Source organism: Pempheris klunzingeri, chromosome 7 (assembly GCF_042242105.1).
Source record: "Pempheris klunzingeri isolate RE-2024b chromosome 7, fPemKlu1.hap1, whole genome shotgun sequence".
In the NCBI taxonomy this organism is placed as follows: Eukaryota; Metazoa; Chordata; class Actinopteri; order Acropomatiformes; family Pempheridae; genus Pempheris; species Pempheris klunzingeri.
This window is the reverse complement of record NC_092018.1, coordinates 10,512,537-10,528,617: the sequence shown is the minus strand read 5'-3', so window position 1 is coordinate 10,528,617 and position 16,081 is coordinate 10,512,537. Positions and strand designations below refer to the sequence as shown.

At 40.1% G+C, this 16,081-nt stretch overlaps 1 protein-coding gene across 2 annotated transcripts in view; it reads right to left on the bottom strand.

The window, feature by feature from the left end:
• Positions 1 to 302: 302 nt before the first annotated feature.
• The window catches only part of slc23a2 (solute carrier family 23 member 2), a 32,742-nt gene continuing 16,963 nt past the window's right edge, over positions 303 to 16,081 (bottom strand). For both annotated transcript variants that reach the window (XM_070833197.1, XM_070833198.1), the window contains 12 exons: positions 14,479 to 14,595; positions 13,192 to 13,349; positions 8,919 to 9,007; positions 8,593 to 8,660; positions 7,269 to 7,450; positions 6,418 to 6,538; positions 5,423 to 5,579; positions 5,035 to 5,182; positions 4,818 to 4,923; positions 3,628 to 3,895; positions 2,868 to 2,963; positions 303 to 2,446 (listed from right to left, as the gene is read on the bottom strand). In XM_070833197.1, the coding sequence (XP_070689298.1) occupies positions 2,178 to 2,446; positions 2,868 to 2,963; positions 3,628 to 3,895; positions 4,818 to 4,923; positions 5,035 to 5,182; positions 5,423 to 5,579; positions 6,418 to 6,538; positions 7,269 to 7,450; positions 8,593 to 8,660; positions 8,919 to 9,007; positions 13,192 to 13,349; positions 14,479 to 14,595 (1,779 nt within the window). In that variant the 3' untranslated portion in view covers positions 303 to 2,177. The remainder of the gene's footprint in view (positions 2,447 to 2,867; positions 2,964 to 3,627; positions 3,896 to 4,817; positions 4,924 to 5,034; positions 5,183 to 5,422; positions 5,580 to 6,417; positions 6,539 to 7,268; positions 7,451 to 8,592; positions 8,661 to 8,918; positions 9,008 to 13,191; positions 13,350 to 14,478; positions 14,596 to 16,081) is intronic.

Genomic DNA, 16,081 nt, shown 5'->3' with positions numbered 1-16,081 from the left:
CCGATGAGGCAGGCGCAGCGGCCATCATCACATTAATCTTTACAGGGCATGAACAAGTAACCTAATAAATAGACTTCCAACATTGTGCAAGAGACACATAAACCTGCTTCAAGCAATCATTAATCATCAACTTTCTTCTCATAAATAAATAAATAGCTTTAACAGAGATAAAAAGGAAAAAAAATAAAAATTGGGACAAGATTTTGCAAGTTTCTTAAAAGCTATGACTGCCAATGCTTAGCAAAACGTTTTGGTATACAGTAACAGAACAATAAGAGGAAATAAAAATAAAAACAAGGACCTTTTAGCATTTTGGTTTAGTAAAAACACTCAGTTGGACTAAATAATTAGTTTTATTTTAGCTATTATTTTTCTCATTGTGCTGCTTTTCATTTCTACATTTAGATTCAAACTCTTCTCAGTTCAACACCAGAGGCACACAGTGTGGTCACATAAGAGACTTTCAGGCTCCCGGTGCTCTGAAGCTCACCGTGCTGCCACAGCGACAGAGTGAACGGCAACGAACATCAGCAGTTTGACTTAAGTGTGATGAGAGTGGGAGGTGTATGGGTGAGTGAGGATGGGAGGAGGAGGAATGTAAGGGAAGGTCATCGACACCGGCCAATAGGTGAAAACTGTCAGCAACAGTGATGAGCGGCTGTTGCACAAAACACACATAGACACTACACCACCTGAGAGATGATCCAGAGAACAAAAGAATGAAATTCAAACTCTCACAAACCCCTCTAATTATATTTAGCAACTCCATATCCAAACAAAACCACCACCGTTACTTCTTAGTACCACTAAGGATGGGCTGACTGAACACGCCGATAGAAATGCCATCTTTGGATGTGGCAGGGCTGTGCTAGTTATGTGAGTCCTACATTGACACACATTCACAATTCTCTTGTTATTTATCTTTTTTAAGCCTCCTATTTATGCTCACAAGGTTTCAAATTCTCTGTGACAAGGCCACATGTCTGAGAGTCACTGTGTGCCATTAATGTTGTTTTTGCAGATGTACTGCTGGCGTCTCAGCAGGAGAGACATTGTTAAAAGCTTGCTTTGTTATGTAAGTGCCTTTATGCGTTAGTGAAATAAGCAAAAATAAACATCTTGCAGCAATTAATTTTGCTCCGTAATGAAGTAACAGTCCCATCTGAGGGCCAGATGAGACAAGGGTATGCGCTCAGGCCAAGTAAAGTTTTGGTCTTGTAAATAAGCAATGCATAATACTGACACATAAGGATATGTAAACTAGTATGTAGCATTGGAAGTAGTGTGAACATTTGCAGTCTACTACATAGGAAAAAAAACAGGGGATGTGAGCTCCTTCTTCTGCACGAAGTGTGCTGATGTGATGTGCTGCTAAATGGGTCTCTGAGGACTTTGAAGAAACGGGGGCGCGAGCTGTGGAGAGACATTCTGGGTTTGAACTCAGGAGGCAGATAGTGCAAAAATAAATTTCACAATCACTTTGCTTGGCTAAGGGCATCTGACAAACCACTTCCATCAACCTGCATGACCTCGACGTGCATCGCAGCGTTCAAGCTAGTTTTGGTGAGGCTGCTGGTGTGTGTGAATGTGTGTGTATCTCTTTGATGTGGTTGCATAAGGAGTCTAGAGGCAAATGATTCATAGAAATGCTTTTTTTTTTTTTGCATAATCCTCAGTTGACATAATCAAATCTACTGTGCTTTTAGTAGAATACGTTTCATAAAATGACCTGGGCAGTACAAGTTAGCATCGAGAGTGAGTCAGTGAATTATCAGACATTCAGCTCCTATTGTCTGACATCTTTCTGTCTCCTTCTGGATTTAAGTGCAAGTAAATTAATGCACAAACTCTCCTGCTGCATGTTTTACACACATGCACACACACCAACTAATCTCCGCATGGTGACATCTTTTATTAGCATGCTGTGACTTGCTATAGCATGCTCAAAATAGCATAGTGGGAGGTGGGAAGAGACTGACACGAGCTAAAGAAAACACACTGACGAGGCGAGGAGTGGGGTGGGGTGAGGTGGGGGGTGCTTGGTGCGTCACATTTTCTTCCACACAATCCCGAATCCTGCACCACTTCTGTCCTCCACACTCTCACCCTTTTACTTTAGTGTACCATCCCTCTGCAAATTCTGCCACATCTAAGATTGTTGAGCACCAGCCCGCTGGCTATACGCGACTCTCCCCCGGTGCTGCGCCTCCCTCCCCTCCTCCCTTCACCGTGTCCCCATGTCCCATTCTGCTCCTGCAGGTCTCCTGTATCCTCCCCCAGTGGTAGCCTGTGAAGGCCGGGCTGATGGGGATGTACTTGAAGACGGGGTATCTGCGAATGATGTCCATTCCAAATGGCAGATCATAAGATCTCATCCCTTCCAGCTCTGCTGCACTGAGACCAGTGCCACGTTTCAGCTTCTTGATGCCTCGTTCTTCAAGGGAACCTAATGAGAAAAGGAAGAGAGATTAGTCATGTTAAAAGTTAAAAGCCAAAAACAATAAACTACATGAATTTGTGAGCTTTCCCTTGCATTTTGATTTGTTGAAGCCATAAAGAAACAGAAAGTCAAAGATGCTTAAAGAAGGAAAATCTGTCCTAAAAGTATAATTAATCCACGTGTCCGTCCATCGATCCTCTGGGAGAAAGATGTCTGGGTTGAACCTGCTGCCACTGTGACCTGGACCCAGATAAGCAGCGGTCCTGTCCTACAGCTCTACCAGAGTGGTGTTGAGATGTTCCAGGGCCGAATCAGATATATCGGCCACTAGCATGTTCTGCTTTGGTACATATACTAAACTATCATTACATTATCATCTTTTTAAACAGTTGTCCAAGTAAAAAAACAAGTGGATTGAACACCTCACCAGGTATTGTATTGTCCAAAATGAACGCAACAGAGCCTCCGACAAACATGGCGGTGGTGAGGAGCACGTTCAACACTTGGTCAATCTCAACTATGCCTGAGAAAGATAAAGAGACAGAGGTTTAGTAATTGGCTGCATTGTGGCTGGAAAATAAACATTTTTCAAATTGACAATATGAATCATGAAAATAAAAGTGATTTCAGTCATGTTAGTGCAATCAGTAAATTAATGCCCTCAGAAAGGTTGTCAACAGCGATTTACCACAAGTAACGACACTGCGTGACACTTTGTCTTCAGGAAACTTGATACAAACCAGAACAAAGGACACATCTAAAGTATCTTATCCATATCTATCTATATTCATGTGCTTGGCCAAGTAGTAACAAAAGAATATGGCACATGTCACCAGGGAACATTTCAGCTGCAGCAGTTCATTACAAAAGCCTCTCTCATGTCCCAACAGAACCTAAATTGTAAATGTTAACAGATGCCATACATATGCTAGTCACATTATATTGACAAGACACAGTATATTACTTATTTGGGAGTCAGTCTAATTTTACTTTACTAGAAATTCAAAAAAAGTAACTCAGCGTACTGACTCATTCATTGCTCAGTAGAAACAAGTAATGGCCACAGCAAGGACCGAGAATCGTGTGCACAGGTATATTCACAAAGCCATCTTTCCATTTATTGTTATGGAGGTGAATGTGATAATTTCGTATTTGTATTTGCGTAAAGATCTCTGTCCCCGACTCACCGGTGACGAGCGGGTTCTGTTTGAGGTAGCTCGGCAGCATGAGGCCGAAGAAGATGGAGAAACCCAGAACAAAGAGGTTCCTGGAGGAGTTGAGGTCCACAAACTGCAGGTTGGACAGTCCGACCGCTGTGATCATGCCAAACAGGGTGCAGAACAGAGCTCCCAGCACAGGGTCAGGCAGAGAAGCAAAGAGGGCGCTGAATTTACCCACGAGCCCTAGCAGCAACATCATGGCAGCTCCGTACTGAATCACACGTCTGCTGCCCACCTGGAAGACCAATCAGAGACCAGAAGGCACATATTAAGGACTGCTGCTGTGTTTAATATCATAAAATGTACAGTAAAAGGTAAAAATAAAACAAAATCATCTTTGTCTCCTGAGCTACACATATTTGATTCAACAAGAAAAATGCACCATCTATACAGCAGATGCTGATTGTTGTGAGGATGCTACACATGTGCAATTAAATACAGCATTATATAATATACGGTAGTTTGACTAAATAACAAACAAGGCCTATCATTACGCATGGGGATGGTGGTTTCCTGTTCATGCCACAGAGGGGCATCAGTTTAATGGAATGACACTTTGTACGAAGGGCTAATTTGGGAAAGAGTGTACATTTTGTAAATTAGTTTAATGTAGGGCTGCATCAATTATTATTTTCATCATCCATTAATTTGTCAATTATTTCGTAAATAAATGTCAGGAGATTGTGAATAATGCTGGTTACAGTTTCCCAAAGCCTGAGGTGACTTCTTCAGACTGCTCACTTTGTCCAGCCAACAGCCTCAAACCCAAAAACTCTTCATTTAAAATGATAAAAAAAAAAACTGTGAAAATAAGAAAATCCTCATACTTAAGAAGCTGGTTCCCAGCAAACATTTGGCATTTTTTCTGCTTAAAAAGTAACTTCAACGATTAATGGATTATCAAAATGGTTGCCAAGTAACTTTCTGCCAACTGACTCATCAATGAAGCGACTTGTTTCAGCTCTACTTTAACTATCTACACAATTCAGCCATCATGGTAAAAGACAAGCAATAACTAAATGGGAGTGTTAAGAGAAGCAGGGGAACCAAGAGGTGTATGCGTCATATGTATTGTAATCATAATAAGATAAATGTAGATAAAGTAAGAAAAAGGCAGGATAGAGGTAAGAAATGAAATGAGTTCTGGTGTGTGTTACCTTTGTGATTCCCAGGACGCCTATATTTGGACTGGAGGAGGTGGAGCCATTTCCTGTCCCGAAAAGACCATCCAGCACACAGGAAATGCCCTCTACAAATATCCCCCTACAGAGACGGTAGGAAAAAAACCTCATTCAAGTGTCTCCCAGACAGTTAAATGCTCTCTGCTTCAAAGAGTATGAAGACGGTCAGAAATAAGATAAATAGACGAGTCACCTATTGATGGCGTGGATGGGAGGCGGGGGAGCACAAGACAGACGTGCACAGGCGTAATAATCTCCAATCGATTCGATGATGCTGGCCACCACCGCACTCATCATGCCGATCACTCCTGCAGCTGTTACAGTAGGAACGCCCCACTGGACTGTTGAGGTAAAAACACAGAAGAGAACAGAAGATATCTTAAAACCGATGCCTCGTCTGCTCTGGGAAAGGTTCAGTTGTCGGCCACATTTAGAGGCTGTTTATAATTTTCATTTTGTGGTTGACGGAAAGATCAGCACAACCAAAACCTTTCCACACCTGCAGCTGGGTCGATGACAGTTTAAGAAGACATAACACCAGCAGTCCTTTCCAACACACCCTTCCACATAAACACACTTACAGGGATATGGGATCTTAAACCACGGTGCAGCTTTGAGGATTCCTTGACGTGCGTCTGTGCGGGCGTAGAAACCGTACTTGTCTTTCTCCGGCGGGAAAACGTCCGTCACAGTGAAAATGAAGCATAACAGCCATGACACCAGGATGGCCATGATAATCTGGTACAAGAGAAAAGAAAACACTCAACAGACATTCACATTAAAGTGAAATAAAAAAAACTCGCTTTAATCCTGTATCTTTGTGTTGCTTGTTCAGTTATCATTTTTGACTATTTCTGTATAGAATTCTCTTATTTTCCTGTAGATCTCATCTTAGATAGATCTCAGTTGGCAAAAACATTTACATTTTCAAAAGCCTGGTTTAGGTGAAACTTCCTCAAATTAAACAATGATGTAGGTATGGGTGGATGTTAGGAGTCCTCCACAGCTCTGTATCATGAGCTATATTCACTACAAAGGAGGCCTCTACTAAGCGAGTTTAAAATTACATCCCTCTCATAAGTATACTCTGTCCACATATTGTTTTACTGGGAAATTTGTTCCATTACAGAACATAAAGACACTCTAACTTATCATCATTATGTATTAAACACATTTTATCTCCCAGAGAAAAAAAGTGAAGTCAAGAACTGGTTTGTTGCCAGCCTCCAACACTCATGCTTGTTGTCTACAATAAAGTCAAGTCTACTTTAACATTTTTACAGTTAAGAGTGACTCATGTAAAAAAGGAAAACAGCAGTGGGAAGCCTTTTGAAGAGACAGTAAATTTGACTAAAGGGCAACTTTGATGTGAATTAAGAGAGTTTTTATTATTCAGTATATCACCAGCAGGGGGCAGGAAAAGACTGATTTACACACACAAGGGGGGAAAAAAAAAAAAACTCTTAACCTCCTACGGAGAATGAAATTAGTTCTGTTGAATAATTTGTGACTTAGATGGAAATGAAGTTTGTGGTGGATGCAGGAAAGAGTCGTAAAGAAACCAGGGTCAACTTACAGGAAACATTTTGAAGACCTGCAGCCTATAGGAAGTCCAGCCTTTCTTGGCTTTGTAGATTGGCAGAGGGAAGTGAACGTTTCTGGCATACTGAGAGAAGAGCAGCACCAAGAAGATAGTCCTGCAGACAGAAACAGTCTTCCTCAGTTTGGTGGATCACAGTCAGAGAATAGGGTCTAGTTATTTCCTACACTGTCTATTCTCCTGTGAGAAAACTAATTCTGTACGAGCATGTTCCATTTCCTCCAGTCTACGTCTGACCAGGACCCCAGAGGCTTCAGAGCCAATCAATTATCCTAACTGCCTGAGAGAAAGAGCAAATCAGTGGCAATTACTGGCACATATCCTCTGTCCCTGTGGAGCGACAGGCGAGGCCCTCTGGCTACAGTGTAAACAGCCATGACAGGGCAGGAACTGATGTTACGCCACCTGAATATCACAGAAAGATACAAAGTCCTTTCTTTCCGTCCTAGAGTTCATCTATCGGCTCATTCTTAAACTGCAAAAATATTCTCTGTAAAGGAAGAGATCCAGAGAGTTTGTCTTCCTGATGCCATAACTGTAAATCAGTAGAGTTAAGTGACCAAGCACCTTTGTACAAAACACGTGCCTTTAAAAAAGGAACAATAGACAGTCTGTCACCATTGGAAATCATATTTCCATGGCAGAACAAAATGTTATCACCCCTGCAACCTGTATGCTCAGTGTGTTCACAGATCTTTCAGTTAAACGCACTTCTGTCATACCACACTTCATCTGATTTAAGATGACAGATTTTAAGTTCAGTGTCACTTTAAAGATGTGCATGTTGACCTGAATGTGCGTTTCTTTGCATGACTGCCTGTACTTACAGCATAGCAATGCCCCAGTGTTTCCCAGCCCTCTCCCCTGCGGCCTGGAAACCAGACAGGCCGATGAGAGCCACGGTGGGGGTGATGGTCAGAGGGCCGATGTACTTCAGCATCATGCCAGGCAGACCCAGGGCTCCGATACACACCTCAACCAGGGACGACACGATGATAGCCCCTTGGATCTGACAGAACAAAGAAATTGTAGAGGTAGAAAAAAAAAAAAAAAAAAAAAACTTAAACACTTCTGCGGTTTTAAATAATGTTCACTTTGAATCCGTAACTCAAGTTCATGAAGTACGGGTGGACGCTCAGAGGGATAAAAGATGAAGTTCACTGAGGCATCTAAAAGTAGATCTTAATTAAACAATTATATCAAAATAATGAATACTTCCATTTTGTTATGTCATGGTTTCCATGAGCATTTTGTCTCGCCTGAAATTAAAGACTTCTTCCACTAAAGTCAAAAGAAATTATTCGATTTTTCTGAAATATAATATTTAGGTATATTAAGCTACAGGCAAAATGAGCAGCGGCATTAAATCACACAGCAATGTTCACATTAGTGACTACACTGATCAGTGCTGAGAGACATTTCGTCTCATGATCAGTCACTTCGTTTGTTTGCTCCGCAGTAATTAATCAACACTTCAACATGTCCGCTAACCAATTTCATGCAGGAAACACTGTACATAACCAACATTTGTCTGACTCACAGCCAAACAATAATTATACATTTATTCATAAAAATAAACATGTTTAGAGAGGATGGGGTTACAGAATCACCAGTGTTTCTCTGAGTGATAACCCTGTTTGTGCAGTCTTTATACATCTTTATGTTCTCTTCTGTCACTTTTTATGACCTGCACGCTCCTCCTGCCCTCAGCCCCTCCATGTTCCACTCAATAATTTGATTCAGTCTGATTAGGTTTAGTCTCAATCACGTGTCACATAAAAAACACTTACTCAACTGGCTTACGCAAACAGAAAAAGGTTAATAGAAATTAACAGTCCCTGTCACAGAAAACTAAGCCCTGCAGCCATGTACAGACAGTGATGTTCCAAACCCAGAAAAGTGGGAATGTGTTTAAACATTAGCTTACAAAACCTTTTATTTAACTATAGTTGTGTAAAAAAATTGCATAAGGAGTTATTCAAGCTGAATGACATCTTATCACACGCAAGCTTGAGTTTACTTAACATACATAATGTGAGAAGTACAAACATTCTAATATGTTTATCCAGTTTTCCTTTCTTGTAGGTTTTTTTAAGCTTCCTGCCCCTGCTCCCTTCATGTCCACTTTTCATTTGTCTTTCTTTGCCTCACCTCTCGTATCCTGGGGTGCCAGATGTGCTCTGTGTGGAAGAGCTCTGTGCTGTTGAACACTGGAACCTCTGGTCATGGAAAGAGACGGGTAGATGAGAGATTAATTATCTAGTTTATTCTTTTGGTGCACACGGATGTAAAACTGCTAATCCCATTTGGGGCCCGTTGAATTCTCTGTTGTCTCTGCAGGATCTTATGCTGGCAGCATTTGAGGTTGGTAAACAATAAACAAAGATACAACAGCCCACATTTTTTTACGTTATATCAGATGGGAGTGTCTGTAGTGAACAAGTCAAGAGGGAGAGACAGAAGAGGAGAGGGGTTACCTGTGTTGTTACACTTCCATTTGTCCAGTGACAGGATGGCTCTGGCTGGTGCGAGGAAGGCGAAAGCACTGGCCTGGAACAAAGGCAACCTAAAGCACAAGAAAAGAACATTTTGGAGGGGATATTACAAGCCTAAATAATCACATGAATATGCAGCAAGTAGTAGGGAGTGTTACAGTTTAGTAGCAAGGAAGGAGATTTTCAGTGGAGAGCCAGCAGGTGCCAGCACATCATTTTGAGATACAGAGCTCCTGGTATTCTTGCAGGCTATTATACCCATTTATTTTACTATCATTCACTGTGTGGAATGTAAGAATCCCCCCAGGTCTTTTGTTGGGTAACATAAAAAGCTCAGATAAACACAGGATGGGGTAGTAAGACCAGTTATTGCGGGCACAGATTGCCCTCCTCCCTCCATTTTCTCCCTCTTTCACTTAAACCATCCAGACACACACACACACACACACACACACACACTTAGGTAACTCATAAATTTGTCATCTTCTCTGTAATGGCCCTTTGTGAGCGAATAAGACAACCTCTACAGTATGGCTGACCTTTATAAAATTACAAGTGTAATCAGTAAAAAGATATCATGAGATCTGATCAGACATAAAATGATGACATAAAATGAATCAGCTGTCATGACATCAGATTAGTGAAAGAGGCAAAGACAGAAAGAAAAGGCTGTGAATAAGTCAGAAAAGGGAAGTGAAAATGCAGAATAAATTATTATGATTTAGCAGCACACCTGTTGGTTTTGCTCCAATAGTTTCACATGCACACTGAATTCAAACCAAGTTGCCCATCAGATAAAAAAAAAAAAAACCTTCTGATATGACAATGATCAGATTGGAATTGACTTTTAGTTTTAGAATAAATGTGATAAACAAATGTGATAAATGTGAAATGATTAGTCTATAACCAATGTTGTTTTCCCAATTGCCATACTCCTATAATATGAATTGTGTGTATAATTGTGTTCTTTTGTCCAGCTGCTTTTTACCAATGCATGTAAAATGCCAAATCAATGAAAACATTACTACACTACTTCTGGGAAGCTTGTGGTAATACCACAAGGTTATTTATGAACGCAAGGAAGACTGATTATGTGTCTTTCGGCAAACAGAAAATTATGACAAGAGGAGGACAGTCAAGATAAAAAAAAAAAAAAAAAAAAGACAGTATAATTTTCAAAGACAATTTTCCAGACATTTTCCAGTCTCATGTCTGCAGGTGGACACACAAATGCACTCACACTTCACCTTTCCTGGAGAAACAGTTAGGCTCTTTTCTCACTTGGCACCATGACTCAAACGACACAGCACATTCCCACCCCCCCCTCTGATTTCTGCTCTGCACACACTCTTTCGTCTCTGTCCTCCTCACCATATTCCTCTAAACTGCAGTCAGAGATTTTCTAATTGACACGAACACGCGGGGTCAGAATGACTCGATTGACAACTTGTGATCGGATATAAATCCTAAATGTGTAAATAAGCTTAAAAATATACACACTCAAAAAACACTTGTCTGTAGTGTCTGATGTCAAATGTCTACATTGCAGGAAGTTAGTGCCTGAAGAAAAGACATGTTTTGGTGCTTTGGATCAACACATCTTTGATACATTCATTTCTTTACCTTGCTCCAACTGTGAACAGAAATAATTAAGTATAACATACTGGTCATCCTCCAACCATCTTTCCCTTGCTGTCTTCCTCTCCCTTTCTTTGTTTCCATTCAGTATAATTTCTCAGGAGACAGTAATGCACAGAGAGACAGACACTGTCTGTGTCACTCAGAGACAGTGTGGGCTGTTGGGGTGACAGGAATGCCACTCATTCTGGAGCCAGAAGCAGACTCTGCTGTGTCTTTGTTAGTCAGGAAGAACTGAGTAAGAGACAGAGAGAAAGACTAAATTTTAACATGAGAGATACCATCCTCTGCCAGAGTTTTCTGGAGGCTACACTCAACAGAAAATGTCCCTGCTGTTGCTGTAACAAACAATATTATTATTACATATTACAGAAGCAACAAAGCTCTTCATGTTAACAAATGTTTGCAGAATATCTAGTTTTCTCTCCCCGTCACGTCTGAAAGCGTAACCCTGAAAAAGTCAGCAGGTTTATCTCACACTGAGCTTGAGACATTTAACAGAAAGCTTGTGTTGACTTTACACGGATTTCCCAGGCTTACAAAAGGTGCTAAGGTTGCCGCATTGCAGGAAGTGTTTTTGAAGCTTGAGTCATTCTGTATCAGGATAGATTTTCCATGTTTTTGTAGATAACATTATTTTTGAGCTTCCAAACATACAGTACATTTCCTTGTTTGGAGACTGGGGAAGTACAAACAAGAGTCCAGAGGGGTGAATTATGAAGCAACACATTTGAGTTAGCAAAGTATGTTGAGCCTTAAGCCAGAGGTTGCTCTCTTTTAACCTGGCTACGTCTCTATGACAACTTATGCTGCAAATTTATTCTGGTCCAGAGGAGGCCGTGTTCAGACATCCATCTTAAACCAGCAGTAAAAATTGCCACTCTTACACCAATTACCTCCTTTGGATATAGCAACACCATTGTTGGAGAAAATCTGCATTGTTACACCTAACAAATACAAATGCACAGCGTATCATCCATATGCAAAAAGAGTGATGAAGGCTTAGCAGCTACAGGGCACTTTGTTTGGTTATGTTTCTATGCTTGTCGTGACAAATTGTTGGTACTGCAGATGATAGAATAGACAATTATTTATTGAACAATTTCTGATGATGCCGATATAAAGTTCCTTTTACTTTTATTTGTAAGTGATTTCCATGTCTACTTCATTATGAGAGTCAGACCTGAATGCATGTCATATGCTGTATTAAATAAGAGCTCTGACTGAGCAGCTGGCAGGAGGAGGCAGCACAGGAGGCACTGTGTGGCAAAATAAATACCGTAACTTATTCTGCCAGAATTCCTCTCAAGTTATTTGCAACAACAGTTTTTATAGCCCTCATAGCTCTCCAGTATAGCGACCTGGGCCTCTTGACTGAATAAGGCAGCACGCAATTGGCCCATTTTGGGCAGAAGACCGTTGAGCGGCCCCTTTTATGAGAACACGAAAAGCCAGAAGCAAAAAGCCTGAGTTAACAGAGACCGTTGATAACCACCTTTGTGATACCAGTTATCTCACTGAACTGCTCCCATTTTATGTAAGAAAAATAACACGTCACACCAGCGTGACTGGGCTTTTATTAAAACGCAGGCAGGTGGAAGCAGGAGAAAATCTATGGCACCAGATAATGTCTCGTGTCACTTCTTTTATTGGCAAACAATGAGCCTCATATAACCCTCAAGAGTTGAATGCGGTAAATCACGGTTTACAAAATGTTGACCAACCACATAGACGGGAGCAAAGTGAATTTAAGAGATTAACAGGTTCAAGGTATTTGATCAAGACGTGAGACAGAATGAGCACTTTGTGGGCAGGGTGAGGACAGGAGGACAGAGAGGGGGGAAAAAAAGACAGAAGGAGGAATGTGTGCGAGCAAAAAACAAGCAGATAAAATACATTTTGTAGAAACTCTTTCAAATGAGCGATTCCTGACATGTGCACACTGGTATGGCTGAAAGCAGGGACTTCCCTTTTCCGACAAAGATGTGGCTGTCTATTTAACTGACTGTGGTAATTTAAGTGATGCAACAGTTTCAACCACGTGTCTCACTCATCTGTTCTGCAGTCAAATGCCACATGTCTTTAGTCTCTGAAATCTCTCCATACTTTTTTTCTTATCAACTGCAGTCACATGAACGAAACAAGGAACTTAAAATGTTAGTAACTCATCAGATTCTGATGGAAATGTATATATATGTTTATGTATATGCATACAAGAATAAAATAACTATTTTAAAAAAAGTCAATACATAATATATGTCTGCTTAATTTAGCTGTGAGATATTTTCAGTAAAAATCTATATCCAAAACTAACTGTTCTGAGTTCTGGGAACCCACCATTACAGATAAGGGACACGTAAGCATCTACTTCAATACACTTCAGAGTGACATGAAGAGGGAGGATAGAGAGAGGAACTTAATGGCGACAATGGCCCTCGTCTTTAAGTGGTATTTAGAGATGAGGGGGTTAAAGAAGAGGAAGGGTGAAAAGGGCGGAGAAGAGTAAGTGAAAGCCAGAGTAAAGAGCATGACCTAGAGCAAGACCGCAGTTTAGCATTTGTATGAGGACACAAATCTGGTGTATGACTGTATTTCCCCTGTGTGTGTGTGTGTGTACCTGCAGCCCAGTGTGGTCTGTAGCAGGGTGGTGATCCCCACACAGAAGAAGATGGTCCCTATGAGCTGACTGGTGGCCCACTGATCAAAGCCGACGCACATTGCCTCAGCGAGGAGGAATGGCACCGCGATAGTTCCACTGAAACATGTCAAATAGTGCTGCAAAGGCAAGAAGCCACAGTCAGTCTGTGTATGTACAAGATGTGACGTGACACTTATTACTAACTCAGCACATTGCAAAAACACCATGGCCACAATCTTTTAGGATGTTCCCAAAATATATCTGATGACCATTTTAAAGATCATTATCATTCAAACATAACCCTCCTGGTGTTGGTAATCATCTTTTTGTTTTGTAACTCTGTTAGTTAGCAGGATTTCTCAAAAAGAAAAAAAAAAAGCCCACACGTTTTAATTACATTTGGCATAAAGTTATGGCACAGGTCTAAGAACAAGTAATTTGTTTTTGAATCTGGAACTTTTACAGTGTCACCATGTAGCCATGTATCAACATATCACTTCACATTTTGGCTCATAACTCTTGAACTTGATGAATGGGAGTCATTTTCAAAATTAACTTACTTTTAACTTTATTGCAAAACACCAAACGTCAAATGTGTTACGTAATTTGAGGACAAATTCTATTTCGGGTAGTGTTATGGTTTGTTACTTGCTGTATAAATGCAGTTCCAGTAATGGTTAAAAGGTCCCATATCATACAAAATGCACTTTTTGATGGGTTTATTGAACATTCAACAACATTTAACCTGTTCTAGTCGGACCTCCAAATTCAAGCATGAACTTCACGATAGCAGAATATAGGGCCTTTAAGTTTATGTACAAATGTTGGTTAAACATCAAATGAAACAATAACTTTAACAAATGAAATCGAACATGTGCTTTATATCATAATGCTAATAATGATTTGGTTATTCTGTTGTCAGACAACCAATACAAATCTATTCTTCAGTCAGCCTTCGCTAATCTGTCCTAACAGAGAGGCCATTAAGTTGATTGTCATTCCTGGAGGCAGACTATTCTCAGCATAGCAGAGTTAAGCGCTGAAATGGCAAGTGCAACCACATGAAAGGATACGGCACACCCTGATTATACAGCACACTTGTAGGTGCATGTTTTTCCATACAGTGAGATATTTCCAGTTTAGGCATGGCAAGTGTATTTATATAAGCACCATTCACCATTCATGCATTAAAGGACAACAAAAGCACATGGATAAATAATTACAAATTATACACATCAAGTAAAGAAGTTCAGTCTGAAGATTTACCTGCAAGCCCAAGAAGACACATAGGTACCAGGGTGGGGTGTCTTCAATCGTATAGATCATATCCAACCTTCTCGCATCTATACTGTCTGTGCTGTCCAATGTCTCAGACATTGAGCTCTACACACACACACACAAAATGAAAAGGATGACTGATATTCTCACAATTCATATCTTTCTTGACAGGGCAGAATCAGGTTTATTGCACAGGAGTTTGCCTTGTTATACTGGTTGATAACCAAGAAACATAAATATACAAATAAGATATTTACTATACAGAATGAGAAAATATAACAATGTTTTTGAAATGAAATGGCTGTACAGTTTGTGCAGCAGAATTAAAATAGAGTAGAGAGCAACGGTAAAGCAATAAAAAGGTGCCTATATAATCAATAGTCTGGTGTTTAGTTTGTCCTGTACATTCAAAAACATGTATTCTGATAGACTTCATTTATGCAAAAGTACAGAAAAATAACTGTCACACTTAATTATGTCAAATGTTACTGTGATAACAGCATGTCTGAGCAAAAATGAGGGAAGATGAATTTTATGAATGATTTAAAGAAAAAAGAAAGTGACAGAAAGAAAGAAGTCATGTGATAGAGAAAAAAAAAAAAGACACTTCATCATCTCAGGAAACAAAAATGCACAGTCACAGTGACAATGAGAAAACAGACAAAGATGACGGGAAGATAACATGGAGACAGTTTGATGAGTCACACTCTAATTTCAGGTTCACATCTCAGCACTTTTCTATTCTGTTTACAGTGGAAATGTCACTTACTTCACCTTAGTGATTTAATACTATTTAATACTAAATAAGTCAGAAAACATTTTGATTGCATTAGCCATTCCTGTTTTTTAAAATTTTGTTTTATATTTTGAAATTCTATTTCATTTTTTGCTATTTACTTGATTCAAGATGCTGTAACCTGGATTGCTGTCCTGTAAAGATGTTCTGTAATTACCTGGGAAACTTTTATTTTGAACTTTTAGAACAAATGTACACAAAAAAGAGCTGACAATAACACACAGGCCCAACACACTGCCATATAAATAATAAAAACAAAAACAGGTTGCCCGAGTAGCAGATTTTACTCTGCCTCTCTAGTCATTATCTGTCTATACAGTCGTTTTCATTGCTAATGGTGGAGTCCGCCACTCCTGCGCTTGATTCAGACTGCGTACCTAAACACAAGGAATTACTCCTAACTGAACATTTCCTAACGCTGCTGCAACAGATTAAAAGCGTTCAAATGTCAAAACACGAGCTGACTTTTAGCGTGAAGCAGCCACAGGAAACGTAATGCATCCAACACACAGATTAGCATCGGTTGCAATCATTCATCACAAATAAAGCTATAAAAACGGGGAACGGTGGATCAGTTTTAATGACTGAAACAAGGAGGAGCAGCCACAGTGCATTCCTCAGTGAGGAAACAATTAGTGCTCCTGCTCCGCTGCTGTGTGGAAAACTACCTTTGTTTTATGCAGCATGAATTTAGACTGTGGATTCAATTATTTCTGACTGACCTCTTTACGAAACAATGTGAGTTTGTTTGGTTGCCCTGTAAGCTAATACACCAGCAGCTGTTCAACGAGTGTT